The sequence below is a fragment of the Hemitrygon akajei genome, chromosome 8 (genome assembly GCF_048418815.1).
Source record: "Hemitrygon akajei chromosome 8, sHemAka1.3, whole genome shotgun sequence".
Classification (NCBI taxonomy): Eukaryota; Metazoa; Chordata; class Chondrichthyes; order Myliobatiformes; family Dasyatidae; genus Hemitrygon; species Hemitrygon akajei.
This window is the reverse complement of record NC_133131.1, coordinates 43,007,174-43,026,871: the sequence shown is the minus strand read 5'-3', so window position 1 is coordinate 43,026,871 and position 19,698 is coordinate 43,007,174. Positions and strand designations below refer to the sequence as shown.

At 40.8% G+C, this 19,698-nt stretch overlaps 1 protein-coding gene across 14 annotated transcripts in view; it reads right to left on the bottom strand.

Annotated features, from left to right (window-relative positions):
* Positions 1 to 19,698, bottom strand: part of LOC140731833 (general transcription factor II-I-like) — a 141,151-nt gene that overhangs the window by 80,679 nt on the left and 40,774 nt on the right. For 13 of the 14 annotated variants that reach the window (XM_073053708.1, XM_073053709.1, XM_073053714.1 and 10 more), the window contains 3 exons: positions 10,713 to 10,775; positions 4,557 to 4,619; positions 1,455 to 1,553 (listed from right to left, as the gene is read on the bottom strand). In XM_073053708.1, the coding sequence (XP_072909809.1) occupies positions 1,455 to 1,553; positions 4,557 to 4,619; positions 10,713 to 10,775 (225 nt within the window). The remainder of the gene's footprint in view (positions 1 to 1,454; positions 1,554 to 4,556; positions 4,620 to 10,712; positions 10,776 to 19,698) is intronic. The other variant, XM_073053704.1, reaches the window with a different exon arrangement.

Sequence of the window (19,698 nt, the reverse complement as noted above, 5' to 3'; positions counted from 1 at the left end):
ACCATACAGTTCTTTGTAAGCACTCAAAACATCCTGCAGATTTGCCCTAAATCTATGTGCCCTTTCAAAATTAAAGTCATACTTTTCTGCAATCATTGCATCAATCGTAGCGAAAATCTCACGAAGTTCAAAGCTATGGCAGCTTGATGCTGAGTGTAGTTTCCCGGGGAAGGAACTTGGTGATGCTACTCTCGCTGCTTGGGGTGCGTGCTGCCTCTATAACGGCACACTTCAAAACAAACGCTGAATGTTATTTTCGCTTTTCGCCACTCTCGCTGCTTGGGGTGCGCGCTGCTTCTATAATGGCTCACTGCAAAACAAACACTCAACACTATTGTCGCTTTTTGCCTTTTCTCGTAAAAGTGAAAATCCTCTTCGGATTTCTTTCGGTTAGCGAAAACGGGTACTAACGTAGGTCTTTCATAAAAGCGAAGTGGCATAAAACGAACTTTTGTAAAGCGTGGTTACCTGTACTTGTATTAGAGGTGTTAAATCAACATGGCAATCTCAACCTCATTTCTTTCCTTAAAATCACCCTAAATGTTTTAAACAGAAATTGCTGATACATCATCTCAGTTAAATTAATTTTCCTTGGAAAGCTGCTGGATTTAAAACTTAGCTGTCAGTGTAAAACAAATGTATATAATGCAAAGCATGGGCAGCTTGTCAGTGAATTATGCCAATTCACTTTGGAAAAATCTAACTACATTTGCAAAAACTAATGTTTTGTTGTGTATACTTGGAAATTATGGCCCAAATAATAGGCTAAATGCTGTTGTGAGGCCTTCACTGCAATAATGGCTAGCCCAGGACCAGCCTTCAAAAATAGACCAAATATGCAACCCTGCAGACAAACATTGCATTCCCTGATATTCGTTTCTGCTCCATGACAAACTATTTTTTTAGTTTCTTCAAATAACTGAAATCTTCCATCCTCTATACCTTCTCATTATATCCATTCTTATGATATCAAAATACTGCAATGCTCTATTAAGATTTTATCACAGCATCCTTACTTTATGTCCTTTGCCTTCATTTTAAAATCATGAATTATTATTATTTTTTTCCATTTAGAGATACAACATGGTAACAGGCCCTACAATTAACATTATGTTAATGAGCCTGCAGCACCTCATTACTTCCACATGTCCAATTAACCTAATAACCCACACGTCTTTGAACTGTAGAAGGAAACACATGTGGTCACAGGGAGAACATACAAACTCCTTACAGACAGTGGTGGAACCGTAGTCTGTAATAGCATTATGTTAACCACTACACTACTGTGCCAGCCCTATAGAGAATAAAAATTCACAATATTTACAGTTAAATATTAAAATGCACAATTTATTTAACCTCTGCATAATCACAGGATACATAGTATCCAGCAGGTCCCATTTCTCAAGCTATTGATCCAAACCTTTTCGGGACATTGAAATGGTACTTTAACTCACCAAAATTGAATTCCCTATTTTTCCGCTTCACTGTGGCCCCAGCATCTGTTGCCTGTACAGTATTCTTTGGTCGCTTATTTGATGGGAAATATTCATCATCTGAAAACATAAAATACAGCTTCATAAATTTCCCAAAACCAAAAAACTTACCCCTCATACTCGTCCAAATAGCTCTTTGCAGAGTGCCTTTCAGCTTCAAGGATTCAATAACACTATTTTTGCTGATGCATTCATTATAGAAGTAAAGGCCATTGATAGGTTACAGACTGACTCCGTTTATACAAGTCAGAAAATACACAAATATTGTTGTCAATCTGAACTGACTGGGGTCAACAAGTGAGGAAATCAAGGATCCAATTGCACAAATAGGTACTGAGGCTAAGGTCTTGAAGATTATTGATTAGTTTTGTGGGAATGAAAGCATTGAATGCTGAGCTGTAGCCAATAAAAAGTGTACTGACGCATGCATTTTTGCTGTTCAGAGGTTCCAGGGTTGAGTGAAGAGCCAATGACACGGCATCTGCTGATGACCTGTTCTGATGGTTGGCAAACCGGAACAGATCCAAGCTGCTTCTCAGGCAGGAGTTGATGTTTCGTCACCAACCTCTCAAAACACTTCATCACAGTGGATATAAGTGCTACTGGATAGAATCAGAAACATAAGAATCTACAGCACATTACAGGCGCTTTGGCTCACAATGTTGTGTCGACCATGTAACCTACTCTAAAAACTGCCTAGAATCTCTCTACCGCATAGCCCTCTATTTATCTAAGCTCCATGTACCTATCTAAGAGTCTCTTAAAGGACCCTATTGTATTCGCCTCTACCACTGTCGCTGACAGTGCATTCCACATACCCACCACTCTCTGAGTGAAAAACTTGCGTCTGACATCCCCCTTGTACCTGCTTCCAAGCACCTTAAAACTATGCCCCCTCATGTTAACAACTTCAGGCCTGGGAAAACCCTCTTGCTGTCCATGTACTGATAGTCATTGAAGCAGGTGGGTACCTCAGACTGCTGCAGCAATAGGTTAAAGATATCAGTGAACACTCCAATCAGTTGATCAGCACAGGTCTTTCATATTTGGCCAGGTACTCCATCTGGGCTGGATCTTTTTTGTGAGTTCACCTTCCTGAAGGCTGCTTGCACATCGGCCTCAGAGACTGAAATAACAACATCATCAAGGACTGTCAGAGTTTGTGAAAGTTTCTCCATGTTCTGATGGTCAAAGCAAGCACAGAAGACATTAAGCTCATCTGGGAGCAAAGACTTGTTGTCATCCAAGTTGCTTGGTTTCACATTGTAAGAGATTTCACATTTAAGCCCTGCCATGGCCTTCGAGCATCCTTCTGTGTTTCAAGTTTGGTCTAGAATTGCCAATTTGCATGTCAGATGGCTTTCCGGAGATCGTATCTGGACATCTTGTATCCTGCTTGGTTGCCAGACCTGAATGCCACTGATCTGGCACTCAGCAGATAACAGACCTCATGGTTCATCCAAAACTTCTGATTGGGGAAGATGCTAAATGATTTGACTTATCTATGATTGCTTTTATAAAGGCCATGACAACTGTGGTGTATTCGTTCAGATTCTTTGATGAGTTCTTGAACACGGCCCAATCAACTGATTTGCAGCAACCACATAGCAGCACCTCTATCTCCATCTTGTTGCTGTTCTTATCTCTGGAGCCCTGCTCTTTAGCTTCTGCCTTATGCAGGTAGGAGAAGGATCAGATCTCCTGAAATATGGTCTAGGTATGGAACAGTATGTGTTCCTTGTTGTAGTATAGGAGTGGTTGAGTGTGCTGGGACCTTGGTACAGCAGGGTATATCCCAATAATAAATGGGCAGAGATTTCAAAAAAGCCTGATTGAAGTGTCCAACTCTGGATTTGAAATGCACTGGGGTGGGCTGTTTCTTGTTTGGTGATGGCAGCATTCAATATTTTGAGTGCCTGATTAATGATGGCTTTTGGCAATATGTAAGCTGAGGTCAGGATCACAGAGGAGACCCCTCTTGGTAAATGGAATGGTTGGTACTTATGGTTAGATGTTTCAGGTTGCAGGAACAAGAATGTGACAGAATGTGACAGATTCATATTTTTGCCTTTTCTGAATCAGCAGTCCAGTCTATCCTGCACATCAGGTCTTACCAACGTATCTAGTGTGTCCGCAGTGAGTGATGTCTCCATGAAACAGAACACAGCAATTCCTCATTTCACTCCAATACAGTAATCTTGCCCTTAAATCCTCAATCTTGTTCTCCACTGATATACATTTGCTGACAAGATGCTGGGTAGGGGAATTCCATTGCTTGGCATTTCAGTCAGGCTTGGAGTCCTCCCTTGTTCTTCTCTTCCAGCCAAGCTGACGTACCTTCATCTGCTTAAACGTGCCGTACCTGCGTGCTTGAGAGTTAAGTTCACCAAATCCTTCAGAAGATCATGAAATATGGGCTACAGAGAGCAGTAAGAGTTATTCAGAAGAGTTACATTTAGAGGTTTTGTAAGCAGCCCGCACGACATTGCTGAGGTTCACTGGCACCTTCTTGAAGCACTTGTTCATCTTGGCAGCCTATGTCTGATTACTGAGATTTTTCCACGTTATCTCACTTAAGGGCCATCTTTGCAACAAGATAGATTCTAATACAGTTTAAAGGCTTTCACAGTGCTACTTTTACCCATACAAATACAGTACCTACACCATTCCATAAAGAGCTACCTTACAGATATCAGGCGAAATCAAAGCTAAGAAACTAGAAAAGTAGCCCTCTTCATTTAAAAAGCTTTTGATTTGTTATTTTCCAACTACGATTCTGCATTATGAACTACCAATTTTACACTTCAAATGCAATTTGCATAAATTTGAGGGTCAAATATATCAGGTCAAGAATGTAGGGATAAACAAAATTGAAGGAAAAGAATAAGCAGTTCGGAAATTCAAGTTCACCAGCCATCTGTCCATCCCCTCCTATGGAGACACACACAATCACTTTAGATTATAATAGGAGAAACTAAAATTGAATACCAACTAAACATCCAAATATGCTAGTTATTGTGATTTCTGTGGATTCTACCAAATAAGTTAAAGACCAATGCTTGCCTTCAAGAGTAACTTCTACTTCTGGGTAGTCACTAGCTTCAGAATGCTCTTGCTGCATTGGATCTAAAGAATACAAAACAAATGTGCATCGTTTAAAGAAAAAAAGACTTAAAACCAATTCATGTTCTAAGTTATACACTGCACCTCACATAACCATAGGATGTTAGTAAGTATTCCACAATTTAGAAAAGCTTTTTACTCAGATAAGGTTACCCTATATGTCGTTACTTACGTGTTCAATAGTTCTATTCAGATTTTAAAAATAATTGGAAGTTAACCACAAATTCAATGGAAAATGCTTTTTTAACTTCTAAAACTTCTAAATTATCAATGAGAAAATCCCTCTGTAATATTGACTTCAGTTCTAGGAAGTTCTATAATGTATGGAACAATTTCTTTTAAAGCACTGACCCCCCCCCCCCCCCACCCTCCCCTTAGCACTACATATTGATCTGTTGTGTGCAGGCACATTATTCTCTCTCTCTTTCCCCCTCTTGCAGCAAAGCAAATACACCAGTTAAATCCATCCCCTGTGAGTGTGCTTTTATTTAATTGCTATGTAGTTGTACATAGACACAAGTTCCACCAGCCATTTTACCCTCAGATATAATGATGGTCACTGCATCAATAATGTAACTCATTGAATTCTCTAGGTCCTAAAGAAAAGGCACAATCATTATGACAGTGAGTTTATCCCACACAATGTAAAATTATTAAAAGATCAATTCAATGCATAAGTCAGTTGATTTGTCACTTTAAAGTTTGCATTACTTTCTCAAAATATTCAGTTTCAGAGCAGCCTCTCACTCATACACTGTCTTTAAAAATACCGATTGTTTCAGTGAGTGATGCACATGCTAAATATATTTGATTTTGCTTATTGTAGAGTACATAATAATTACTTTAGTAGAGGTCACGGCAGGCTCTGCAACCACTTTATATTTGTTAAGGACTCAAAGCAATAGATGCAAACAAAACTTTTCCAATTAAAGTAATTCTTATATAATATTTTTATGGGGTGTTTGGGGTACCCAGGAAGGGCTAGCACCTCTGGTGAAGGGACTTGTCATGTCCAGTCTGGGGCAGCTCACTCATCTTTGGTCCCCACAGGACATTCAGCTCTCACCTGTGACTCCACGTAGTAGTTTGCATGTCACAGTGGCGACACCCCAGAACACTGCTTCAACAGGCGGGATAAACCAGCGGAGGGCAGCTGGTGGCCTCATACCCCAGTGAGTTAGGGACATACCTGCCTCAGCATGAGAAATCAGCCCCAGCAGACTAGGTGGATGAGATCTACAGGGAGATCCAGCAGCTAGGGTCTGTAACGCTCTGTAGTGAGCAAAGGACATGAGAATGCAAAAAGACATCATGGCTATCCACTGCAACCCAGGAAGACCCCACCCAGTGTGTGACACTTGTTCATACTATTGGACTCCCTCCTGGCACTTATCCTTGTAAGCAGAACAAGTGCTACACCTGCCCTTACACTTCCTCCCTCACCACCATTCAGGGCCCCAGTCCTTCCAGGTGAGGCGACACTTCACCTGTGAGTCGGCCAGTGTGGTATACTGCGTCCAGTGCTCCCGGTGTGGCCTGTTATAGATTGTGAGTCCCGACGCAGACAGGGAGACTGTTTCGCTGAACACCTACGCTCTGTCTGCCTGAGAAAGCAGGATCTCCCAGTGACCACACATTTTAATTTCACGTCCCATTCCCATTCCAATATGTCTATTCATGGCCTCCTCTACTGTCAAGATGAAGCCACACTCAGGTTGGAGGAACAACACCTTATAAACCGTCTGGGTAGCCTCCAACCTGATGGCCTGAACATTGATTTCTCTAACTTCCGTTAATGCTCCTTCTCCCCTTCTTACCCCATCCCTGATTTATTTATTTCCCCTCTTTTTTTGTCTGTCTGCCCACCACTCTGCCTGTTCTCCATTTCCCTCTGGTGTTCCCCTCCACTTTCTTTCTCCCTAGGCCTCCCATCCCATGATCCTTTCCCTTCTCCAGCTCTGTATTCCTTTTGCCAATCACCCTTCCAGCTCTTAGCTTCACCCCACCCCTTCCTGTCTTCTCCTATCTTTTCAGATTTCCCCCTCCTCCTCCTACTTTCAAATCTCTTACTATCTTTTCTTTCAGTCAGTCCTGACGAAGAGTCTCAGCCCAGAACGTTGACAGTGCTTCTTCTTATAGATGCTGCCTGGCCTGCTGCGTTCCACCAGCGTTTTGTGTGTGTTGCTTGAATTTCCAGCATCTGCAGATTTCCTCGTGTTAACACTTCAAGTTAGTGTCTGTGGAGCGGAAATCTCTTCCTAGTAGGGTCATGTCCCAGGGGTAGATAACAGGAGGTATCCAAGAGCTTTTAATTCCAAGATGTGAAAATTGGTATGTCACAAAATGCAGGATAAAAGTTGTCACCATCAATGACATCAAGCAGTGCTTACTCATCAATAACATAGCCAACACCCCAACATCTGCTCTGGCTTCTGCCAAGTCTATCTTGCTCTGGATAGCATCACAGCCCAGGTCCAAACATGAAATAAAGAACTTAATTCTAGAGTGACTACTCTTGACATCATGGCAGTGTTTAGACAAGTGGCAAAGTGACATCGAAGTGTCTTGGTAAGATAAATTAACAGTATCAATGGGAACACCTTCCATAAATGAAGATGGTTTAGTTGTCAGAGGTCAGTCATTCCAACCAAGGACCTCACTACAGGAGTTCCTCAAACCAGTGTCAGAGCTCCAACTAGCTTCAGATATTTCATTAATGACCTTCCACACTATCAGGTGGATGTCAGTGTTGCAGTTTCTCTCAAAACAGCTTCTCCAAGGGCACAAATTCTGGAGCAGAAGACTTTGGTACTATTGCTGGAATGTTATCAGAGCCCATAGTGATATACCGTGCCTTTAGCAGTTTCTTGATATCACAAGGAGTAAAGCAAATTGGCTGAGAACTGGCATCTGTAATGCTGGAGGCTGAGATGGGTCATCCAATTGCAATTTCTGGCTGGAGATTCTTGCAAATGCTTCAGTTTCCTCTTTCACACTAATGTGCTGGGCTCCCATATCATTAATAATATGTCTCAAGCCCTCCCATACTCATCATTGAATGCGGGTTGATCCTCTGGTTTGAAGGTGATTGTACAGCAGGGCTAGGCCATAAAGGTTTCAGACGTGATTGAGTATAAATCTGCTGCTGGCCCTTAATGTCTCATGGATGCCCACTGATGAACTGCTGGACATTTGTAGTCTTCCCCTGTTTAGCATGGTTGTATTTCCACACATGACATGTAGTTTCACTGTAAAAACTGGATTTCAGCTCAACAGGACTGTGGAGTGGTCAATACTGTGTTGACAAATGTATCTACAACAGGTAGGTTTGGTGAGGATGACATGAGTAGGAGCTTCCTTCTTGTTGGTTCCCTCAAGACCCAATCTAACAATGATGTATTTTAACATTTTGCCAGACTGGTCAGTAGTGGAGCTACCAAGCTATCCTGGCAACGCACGTTGAAGTCTCCCATCCACAGTATATTCAGCACCTTAAATGGCATTCAACATGGAGTAGTACTGATTCAGCAGCAGGAGGAGGATGATAGGCTATAGTCTGAAGGATTCTTTGACTAGGTTTAACCAAATGCTGTGACATTTCATGGGATCACGTGCCATTATTGAGGAATCCAAGGGCAGCTCCCTCCTGTATCCCACTATACCCACCACCTCTAGTGGATCTTTCGGTGGTGTAACTGTCACAACCACGGATTTGGCAGCACAGTAGATATGGCAATTGTGCTTGTGAATATGCATGTGTCAGCTAATTATTATTTAATTGTGATAGCATTTAATTCAGTACTTGTCATCATAGTGGTTGTCGAGACTTGGACGGAACACAGCAAAGCTTTGCTGCCTGTCTGCATTGGGACTTGCCTAGGAAATTGGACTATCCAGTCAACTGACTCTGAAGATTAGCGGTATTCTTTTTATTCTTAGTTGCTCTTTTCAGCTGCAGTGTAGGCTTTGTTTTCCATTTGAGAGTTTTAGTTAACAGCCCTGTTTGGCCTAGCATTTATTGTTTTCTTTTCCCTTTAACACAGTTCGCATTAAAGTCTGTGAACTATCGACCTGCTTCAGTGTCTCTCACTCTGCACTTGGGCCATATCCAAACCTGGTGACAGTAACAGGACAAACCCAGGGATGGAGATGGTGGTACCTGGATTTTTGATCATAAGCGATGATTTAATGAGTACCACTACATCAAGCTTTGCTTGATTAGTCTGGAAAACAGCTTTCCCATTTTGGCACACGCTCCAAGATGCTGGTGAGAAGGAATTCATGGGTTCAGATCTCAATTCTCAAAACTGCTAACCTCAGATGGCAACTCTTCTCCTGTTGGCAGATGATACTTTGAATTACTTTTGAATATACTTTTGTACTCCTCAATGTACTCCTTATTTAAATTTGAGGTGCAGTTCTACTGCAAAGTTTTGTACATCATGCTGCAAGTAAACAGGAATCTTTCCTGAATTACGTATAAGCTTATATAATACAATTTCCGCAACACAAGTATCAGTATTGATGATGTAATTATGTAAATTAAACCTTTTGAACAAATGAAGAGGATAATTTAATTGAAGGAAGGTAGTGTTTATGAATTGTCAGTTGGACTAGACAAATAAACTGACAATCAGCAAAATACTGCATACAGATGCAGATTCCTAATAATCTGTATCCTCAATCCAAATCATTCAATAGTAAAAATCCTCTGTATATAAATCTGAGTTATTATGTCTACTACACCTACTTACTATAATTACTAACCATTGACAAGGATGTAGTACTCTATAATGAAATACTACACACAATAGTCTGATCAGAGATAGTCAGTATGACTTTGTCAAGGGCAAATTGTGCATTACTAGACTGATTGAATTTCTTGAGGAAATTCAAAACACATTGATGAAGGCAGAGCACTGGATGTAGTGCCTATGGATTTCAGTAAGGCATTTGATAAGGTTCCCTATGCAAAGCAAATTCAGAAAGTAAGGAGGCATGGGATCCAAGGAGACATTGCTTTGTGGATCCAGAATTGGCTTGCCCACAGATGGCAAAGGGTGGTTGAAGATGGTTCATATTCTGCATGGATATCGGTAACCAGTGGTGTTCCGCAGGGATCTGTTCTGGGATCCCTCCTCTTTGCGACTTTTATAAATGACCTGGATGAGGAAGTCGAAGGGTGGGTTAGTAAGTTTGCTGATGACACAAAAGTTGGGGGTGTTGTGGATAGTGTGGAGAGTTGTCAGAGGTTACAGCGGGACATCGATAGGATGCAGAACTGGGCTGAGAAGTGGCAGATGGAGTTCAACCCAGATAAGTGTGAAGTGGTTCATTTTGGTAGGTCAAATTTGAAGACAGATGATATTATTAATGGTAAGACTTTTGGCAGTGTGGAGAATCAGCGATCTCTTGGGGTCCATGATCACAGGACGCTCAAAGCTGCTGCACAGGTTGACAGCGTTGTTAAGAAGGTGTATGGTGTGTTGGCCTTCATCAATCTTGGGATTGAGTTCAAGAGCCATGAGGTAATGTTAAAGTTATATAAGACCTTGGTTAGACCCCACTTGGAGTAATATGTTCCGTTCTGGTCACTGCAGGAAGGATGTGGATACTACCGAGGAGATTTACACAGATGTGGCATAGATTAGATTAGATAGCATACCTTAAGAGAATAGTTTGAGTGAACTTGCTGGTGAGAAGGAATTCATGAATTCAGATCTCAATACTCAAAACTGGAAACTCCAGATGCTTGTACATGAAACACCAATCTCACCAATACAATTTTACCAAGACACCAGCAGAAATTAATTCGTAAGGTTTGCTTTAAAAAAAGTCAAAGAATCAAACTACGAGTCCACAACATTTGTAATTTTTATGATATCAAATTGCTAATCATTATTAATATTCTACCAATGATCGCAGCAATTTACTAGTGTAGAAATTTATACTTTTATTTCTATGCATTAAAAGTCAACCACATTGCCAGTTCAAAAATTTCTGCATTAATATTCTGTTATTTCTCTGGGACTATGACAGGTGAATTTAGTTCTGAGGGGGCTTAAGTCAAAAATGGAAGGTTACTCCACTTCATACCATCTGTCGTAAACTCCTCTTCAGTCTCTTCACTTGATGCTTTGGCTTCATTCGGCAACTCTTCTGTTGGCAGATGATACTTTGAATTACTTTTGAATATACTTTTGTACTTCTCAATGTACAATACCATTTAAAATTGAGGTGCAGTTCTACTGCAAAGTTTTATACATCATGATGCAAGTAAACAGAAATTTTTCCTGTATTATGTATAAGCTTATGTAATACAACTTTCATAATACAAATATCAGTATGAATGATGTAATTAGGTAAATTAAAACTTATGAATAAAGAGGATAATTTAATTGATGGAAGGTAGTTTTTTTAATGAATTGTTGGTTGGACTAAACAAATAAACTGACAATCAGCAAAATACTGCATACAGATGCAGTTTCCTAATAATCTGTATCCTCAATCCAAATCATTCAATAGTAAAAATCCTCTGTATGTAAATCTAAGTTATTATATCTATTACATCTACTTACTACAATCACTAACCAATTAACAAGGATGTAGTACTCTATAATAAAATACTACACACAATAATATGATTAGAGACAGGCAGTAGGACTTGGTCAATGGTAGGTTGTGCCTTATCAGCCAGATTGACTTCTTTTGAGGATGTAACAAAACACATTGATGAAGGCAAAGCACTGGATGTAGTGTCTATGGATTTCAGTAAAACATTTGATAAGGTTCCCCATGCAAAGCTCATTCAGAAAGTAAGGAGGCATGGGATCCAAGGGGACATTGCCTTGTGGATCCAGAATTGGCTTGTTCACAGATGGCAAAGGGTGGTTGAAGGTAGTTCATATTCTGCATGGATATGGTGTTCCGCAGGGAACTGTTCTAGGTTCTCTCCTCTTTGCGACTTTTATAAATGAACTGGATGAGGAAGTCGAAGGATGGGTTAGTAAGTTTGCTGATGGCACAAAAGTTGGGGGTGTTGAGGATAGTGTGGAGGGTTGTCAGAGGTTACAGCGGGACATCGATAGGATGCAGAACTGGGCAGAGAAGTGGCAGATGGAGTTCAACCCAGATAAGTGTGAAGTGGTTTACTTTGGTAGGTTAAATTTGAAGACAGAATATAATATTAATGGTAAGACTCTTGGCGGTGTGGAGAATCAGTGAGATCTTGCGGTCCATGTCCATAGGACACTGAAAGCTGCTGCACAGGTTGACAGTGTTGTTAAGAAGGTGTATGGTGTGTTGGCCTTCATCAACCATGGGATTGAGTTCAAGAGTCGTGAGGTAATGTTAAAGTTATACAAGACCTTAGTTAGACTCCACTTGGAGTAACGTGTTCAGTTCTGGTCACCTCACTACAGGAAGGATGTAGATACTACAGAGAGTGTGCAGAGGAGATTTACACAGATGTTGCCTAGATTAGAGAGCATGCCTTATGAAAACAGGTTGAGTGAACTTGGGCCTTTTCTCCTTGGAGTGACAGAGGATGAGAGGTGACCTGATAGAGGTATATAAGATGATGAAGGGCATTGATTATGTGGATAGCCAGAGGCTTTTTCCCCAGGGCTGAAATGGCTAACACAAGGGGGCATAGTTTTAAGGTGTTTGGAAGTAGGTACAAGGAGGATGTCAGAGGCAAGTTTTTCACTCAGAGATAGGTGGGTGTGTGGAATGCACCGCCAGCGATGCAATAAGGTCTTTTAAGAGACTCTTAGATAGGTACGTGAAACTTAGAAAAATAGAGGGCTATGCAGTAGGGAAATTCTAGGCAGTTTCTAGAGTAGCTTACATGGTTGGCACAACATCGTGGGCCAAAGGGCCTGTAATGTGCTGTAGATTCTATGTTCTAATAAAACATATTTCAGCTTTTAGCCATTCCGATTTGTTCGACTGTGTGTTCCATTTCATCAATGTCATGCATTTAACCGCAGCATCTAAATCTGCAATCCAAACAATTCTGCAAAATGAGCGACAACTATTACTACTGCAATACAGACAAGATGCTGGAGGAACTCAGCAGGTCAGGCAGTATCTATGGAAATCAATAAACAGTTGACACTTTGGACCAAGACCCTTCTTCAGGACCAAAACAGAAGGGGAAAGATGCCAGAATAAAAAGGTGGGGGCAAAGGGGAGAGCACTGTTGCTGCTGCTTTGCCTTTCTTCTATTCTCCATTTCTCTTGACCCTTGCAGCTGTAGCAGGAAATGGCCGAGCAGCCCATCATATTGTTCACCAAGTACTGGTCCTCCGCCAAGTATTCCATACAAATCAGAAGGTAAATTATATTGCGATTGCACAAAAGTGGGACTGGAAAATGGGTGAAAGATGAGTGTGTAATACAAAAAGTAACAAAACAGAGCAGCACCGAACTCTTTCTTCCAGAAAGCAGCTCTCTAGGGTCAGTAGCTAGCAGTAGGACTATTGCTCATTTTTTTAAAAATTAGCTTTAAGAATTTTAGTGATAGAAAGACAGACTTGAGAGTAAACAGTGAAGCACTATTTTCCCTGAAAATCAGTGCTTCACATCATGAATTATTCATCAGTACAATCTCAAAATGCTTCCAGCATTTTGCTCTGGATATTATTTTTTGATTCCTATATCCACCAGTTAACGCTCCCCAGGACATCTGAATCATTGGATCCAAACTCATTTGTCACATATTTTCACTCTTTCCTTAATTTCCAATCTAATAATTTCTTTTTTTTTGCTTTTAATTTTAGTGGAACATTTTGGCAAAATATTTTATTGGATTAGCTCGATAATTTCACTGCAAGCACCACAGCACCATCTGGTGTGATTAAGTAACAGGTATACAGATAAACTGCACATTTTCAAAATGAACGGCACAACACAACAAAGTAAATTCAAGCAGGCTCAAAGGAGCAGGGACACTGCAGCATAGAACAATAGAGTACAGTACAGACTCTTCGGTCCATGATGTTGTGCTGACCATTTAATTTACTGCCAGACCAATCTAACGCTTCCCTCACGCATAGCCCTCCATTTCTCTTTCCTCCATGTGCCCATCTAAGGGCGTCTGAAGTCACTCTACTGCATCAGTCCTACTAACATGTTCCATGCACTTACCACCCTCTCTGCAAAACACCTATCCCTAACATCACTCCTATACTTAACTCAAAACATTTAAAAATTAGTAATATGGCCTATTAGCCATTTCTGTCCTGGGAAAAATGTGCTGGCTCTCCACTCTATCTCATGTCTTTTATCATCTTCTATATCTCTATCAAGTCACTTCTCATACTCATTCGCTTCATAGAGAAAAGCTTTAGCTCGTTCAACCTTTCTTCACAAGTCATCCTTTCTCTAATGCAGGCAATGTCCTCGTAAATCTCCTCTGCACCCTCTCTAAACCCATGAACAGAAAAGCCTACAAAAGGTGCTGGACACAGCCCAGTCCATCACAGTCAAAGCCCTCCCTGCCACTGAGCATATCTACAAGGAACGCTGCCACAAGAAAGAAGCATCCATCAAGGACCTCCACCATCCAGGTCATGCTCTCTTCTCACTGCCTCCATTAGGAAGGAAGAATAGGAGCCTTAGTTCCCACACCATCAGGTTCAGGAACAGCTATACCCTTGAACTATCAGGCTCCTAAACCAGTATGAAAAATTCACTCACCCCAACTCTGAATTAATTCTAAAACCTACGGATCATTTTCAATGACTCTATAACTCATGTTTTCTGTATTAGATATTTATTTTATATTTGCAGAGTTTGTCTTATTTGGCAAAATGGTTGTTAGTGATTGTGCGTAGTTTTTCACTGATTCTATTATATTTCTCTGTTCTATTGTGAATGCTACAAGAAAATGAATCTCAAGGTAGTATAGGGTGACATATATAAATTTTGAAAATATATTTACCTTGAACTTTGAAAGCTTCCACGTCCTTCCTATAATGAGGTGCCCGGAACTGAACAGAATTATCTAGGTGTGGTTTTACCAGGGTTCTATAGAGCTGCAACATTACCTCGCAGCTTTTGAACTCAATCCCCTGACTAATGATGGCCAATACATAATACATCTTCTTAACCGCCCTATCAATTTGCGCGGCAACTTTGAAGGATCTATGGATGTGGCCACCAAGATCCCTCTGTTCTTCCACATTGCTAAGAATCCTGCCATTAAATCTGCAATCTGCTTTCAAATTCAAACTTCCAAAGTGTATCACATCACACTTTTCCGGATTGAACTTCATCTACCACTTCTCAGCCCAGCTCTGCATCCTATCAATATCCTGTTGTACCCTATAACTTTTTACACTATCCACACCATCAAGCTTTGCACCATCTGCAAATGTACTAAACCACCCTTCTACTTCCTCGTTCAAGTCATTTATAAAAATCACAAGGAGCAGGGGCCCCAGAACAGATTCCTGTCAAACTCAATTGGTCACCAACCTCCAGACAGAATACACTCCATCTACTACCATTCTCTGCCTTCTGTTGGCAAGCCAATTCTGAATCCACAGTCAGGTTTCTTGGATCCCATGCCTCCTGACTTACTAAATGACTCTACCATGAGGAACCTTATCCAACACCTTGTAAAAATCCATATACACCACATCCACTGCTCTGTCTTCAGATTCAGATTTATTATCACTGGCACGTGACGGAAATTTGTTAACTTAGTAGCAGCAGTTGAATGCTATACCATAATCTATCAATGAGAGAAAAAAAAGTGTAAATTCTGGTGTATAAGCCGAGAATTTGGCCCTAAATCTTAGTCCTAAAATTAGGGGGGGGGGGGGGGTCCAGCTTATACAGAGGGTGCCAACTTTGGAAAAATGAACACATGGAAGACAGGTCATACTTATTGGCTGTTTTTGAATCAAATTTGTTCCACTGTCGACGCATGAATTCTTTGAATGGTTTGTTTAAGCTCATATCTAGTGGCCAGAGTACGGACATCAAACCTCCGCGGATGACTACAATGTCCGTATTTTCAGCTTTCAATGCTGCTTTTGTCTCACCTGACATGCGCTTTTGAACATGTCCCAGACAAGTAGCAACTTTTCCTTCCTGAAACCTTCAGGACGTCGATGCCACACCTCTTTAACCCACTTCAAGCAACCCGCTTCGTCCATCCAGCAGCGTTCTTGAACGTAAAACAACACCCCACAGGAATTTTCTGAGCAATCTTTGTTTTTTGTCTCAACACAAGATCACGTCTATTCATAAATCAGGTGCACCAACTTCGCGTAGCTTTGAAATTTTCGCTGTCCTCACGGTGTTTTTTGGCCCGTTTCAAAACTTGAACTCGAATCATTTCTCTGATAACAATGTATCCAAATGATCGCTGGTGATTTACTTTTTCTTTCAGTTCTGGCCACTGGCATGTTTTCCCGCGGTTTGCATATTTCATCTTTGGCATTTCCCTCAGCGAGTCCTCTACCTTTCTCTCCACTCTCTCTCACCTGTTTCTTGTTTACACTAAACTTATTAGTAGCTGCAGAATTATTCGTTCCTTTAGCAAAATCAACAACCTTCAGCTTGAAGCCAGCATCATATCGCATTTGTTTTAATCTTTTGTACATGGTGGTTGCAAACTCAATACTGAGTACACATACTGATCCCGCCACCCCATGTTAGGTTTTAATGAGATTACGATAAGCGCTAAATGGTTTCATGGGGGTTACATTTCAAAGGATTCTTTACCATTGGGAATCTAATCCAAAACTTCCCTCCCTGATTTATTTATTAAGAATTCACTCATAACGCTCTACAACGTGTAGGCCTATTTTCTTAGCAGGTACTGGTTCACAAAATTTCCAGGTTCCGGATCCAGTAAAGCTGAGTACCGGCATGTGAGATCTTGTGATCTTTCCTGGTTAAATCAAAAATCTCTACAAAAGGAGTTAGCTTATACAAAGGTAACATGAAAAAGTCACTTTTTTAACCTCGAAACTGGGAGGGGGGGGGGGGGTTTGGCTTAAACACCAGAATTTACGGTAAAATAAAATATAATAATAAATAAACAAGTAAATCAATTACATATATTGAATAGATTTTTAAAAAAGTGCAAAAACAGAAGTACAGTATAGTTAAAAAAAAAGTGAGGTAGTGTCCAATGCTCCAATGCCCATTTAGGAATCGGATGGCAGAGGGGAAGAAGCTGTTCTTGAATCGCTGAGTGTGGGTCTTCAGGCTTCTGTACCTCCTACCTGATGGTAACAGTGTTTTGTAATGGGCTCATGAGGCACAACCTGCTCCTCAAAAAAAACAGGCTGTCTGTTCCTAATCACACTATGCTTCTCTAAAATGTACATAAATCTGATCTCTAAGAATCCTCTCCAGTAGTCCGCCCACCAATGAAATAAGACTTGCTATCTATAATTCCTTGGATTATCCTTATTACCTTTCTTGAACAAAGGAATATCATTGGCCATCCCTTAATCTTCGAGTACTACTCCTGTGGCCAGGGAGTACGCCCAGATCATTGTCAAGAATTCTGCATTCTCTTTCCTCACTTTCTGTAGCAACATTGGGTGTATCTCGTCTGGCCACAGGGATTTATATATCCTAATGTTTTTCAAAGGTTCCAGCATATCCTCTTTCTTAACATCAACAAGTCCTGGTATATTAACCTGTTCTACACTGTCCTCACATTTGTCAGGGTCCCTCTCACTGGAATACTGAAGCAAAGTATTCAAAGGTATATTTAATGTCAGAGAAATGTATACAATATATATCCTGAAATTCTTTTTCTTCACAACCATCCATGAAAGCAGAGGAGTGCCCCAAAGAATGAATGACAGTTAAATGTTAGAACCCCAAAGCCCACCCCCACCCCCAGCTCTAAGGATCTCCCTTAACTCCTCCATCTCCAGGCATGTTTCCTCTTTTATCCCTGATCAGTCTTATTCTCACTCCTACTCTTCTGTTCTTCACATACGTGTATAACGCCGTGGTTTTTTTTCCTAATCCTACTTGGCAAGTTCTTCTCACATCCCTTCCTAGCTCTCCTGAGAACCTTCTTGAGTTCCTTCCTGGCTACTTTAACTTACAGTAGCCGAGTCTGATCTTTACTTCCTGAACCTTAAGGCATCCTTTCTGTTTTAATTGGACAAATCTATCCAGAATCCCATGCAAATTCTCCTTAAGCCTCCACATTTATATCATAGAAAAGTACAGCACAGAAACAGGCTCTTTGACCCATCTGGTCCATGCCATATCATATAAACTGTCTACTCACATTTCTGCCGGGCATTTTTCTGAGTACATCTGTTCCTAATTTACGCCTCCCAACTTCCTGCATAATAGCATCATAATTCACCTTCCATTCAATTAAATACTTTCCCATACAGTCTGCTCCTACCGCTGTTCAATGCTATGGTAAAGATCAGGGAATTGTGCTCACTGTTTCCAAAAACCTCACCCACTGAGATATCTGTCACCATAACTAGGTTCATTTCCTAGTATTAGATCCAGTATGACTGCTCCTCCAGTTGGCCTGTCCACAAATTGTGCTGGGAGTCCTTGCTGGAATTCCGCCATGGATGGTCCCAAGCTTGGTTGTGGTAGGAGGATGACTCATCCTATAAACACCCAGTGATACAGAAACACCAACAGAAGCTCCAAAGGCCTCTTCACTGGAAGAGGAAGGATCTTTGAAGATGGGCTAGAATTGGGGCAATTTGAAAGAATGGCTCAGGACAAATTCTGCTAGGATTGTAGTATTTTCCCTGGTGAACTTGTGTCCTTCTTTATCTTTATGTACGGAGATGAGTGACAGAGGATCATGTCTTCTTACAGCAAGTTGATGCTCTTGTAGTCTCATGGATAGTTTTCTCCCCATCTGTCCTACATATTGCTTGGGGCAGTCTCCACATGGTATTTGGTATATTATGCTTGTTCTCTCCATATGGGCTGTTGGATAAGAATTTTATTTCAGGCAACATGGAGACAAATTTGAGAAGCAAAATGATGAATACAGTATGGAAGGTGTTATATTTGAATGCACATTGTAAATGAAATAAGGTAGACGAGTTTATAGTGCAGTTCAAAATTGGCAGGTACAATGTTGTGGGCATCACAGAGATGGGCCAAAAGAAGATAAAGCATCCTAAACACCCAAGGATACACAACCTATTGAAAAGATAGGCAGGTGGGCAGAGGGGTCAGGTGGTGTTGCTCTGTTGGGAAACTATGAAATCAAATACAAAGAGTCTCGGCTCGAAACGTCGACTGTGCTTCTCCCTATAGATGCTGCCTGGCCTGCTGCGTTCCACCAGCATTTTGTGTGCGTTGTATGAAATCAAATCTTTATGAAGAAGGTGCTGAATTGTTGTGAGCATAGCTAGGAAACTATAAGGGTAAAAGGACCCGATGGGAGTTATATAAAGTAGCCAGGATGTGAAGTACATATTATAATGGGTGAGTAAAAGGCATTTGAGAAAGGCAGTGTTAAAATGCTCATTGGATCTTCAATCTGCAGGCAGACTGGATAAATTTGTAGAATGCCTATGAGATGTTTGTTGTTAAGAACAGGTTGTGGTTGAACTCACCAACAATTGTGTATTTAGTTGTGCAATGAACTTGATTTCATTTAGGAAGCTTAAGGTAAAGGAACCTTTAGGAGATGGTGATCAAAACATGATAGAATTCACCCTGCAGTTTGAAAGGGAGAAACTAAAATCAGATACACTGGTGGTGAAAAAGAAACTTAAAAGCATAAGAGTGGAGCTGGCCATAATTGATTGGAAGGGGACTCTAGCAGGAAATTGAGATATGCTGGAGTTTCTGCAAACAATTCAAAAGATGCAGGATCATTTCATCCCAAATTAGCAGCGTTCTAAAGGGAGGGTGAGGCAAGCGTGGTTGACAAGGTACGTTAAAGATAGCATAAAAGCAAAAGAGAGTGCATATAATGTAACAAACATTAGTGATAAAGCAGAGGATTGGGAAGCTTTAACAAACTAACAGAAGACAACTAAAAAAGCAATAAGCCATCTGTGGCAATGAATTCCACAAATACATCACTCTCTAACTAAAGAAATTC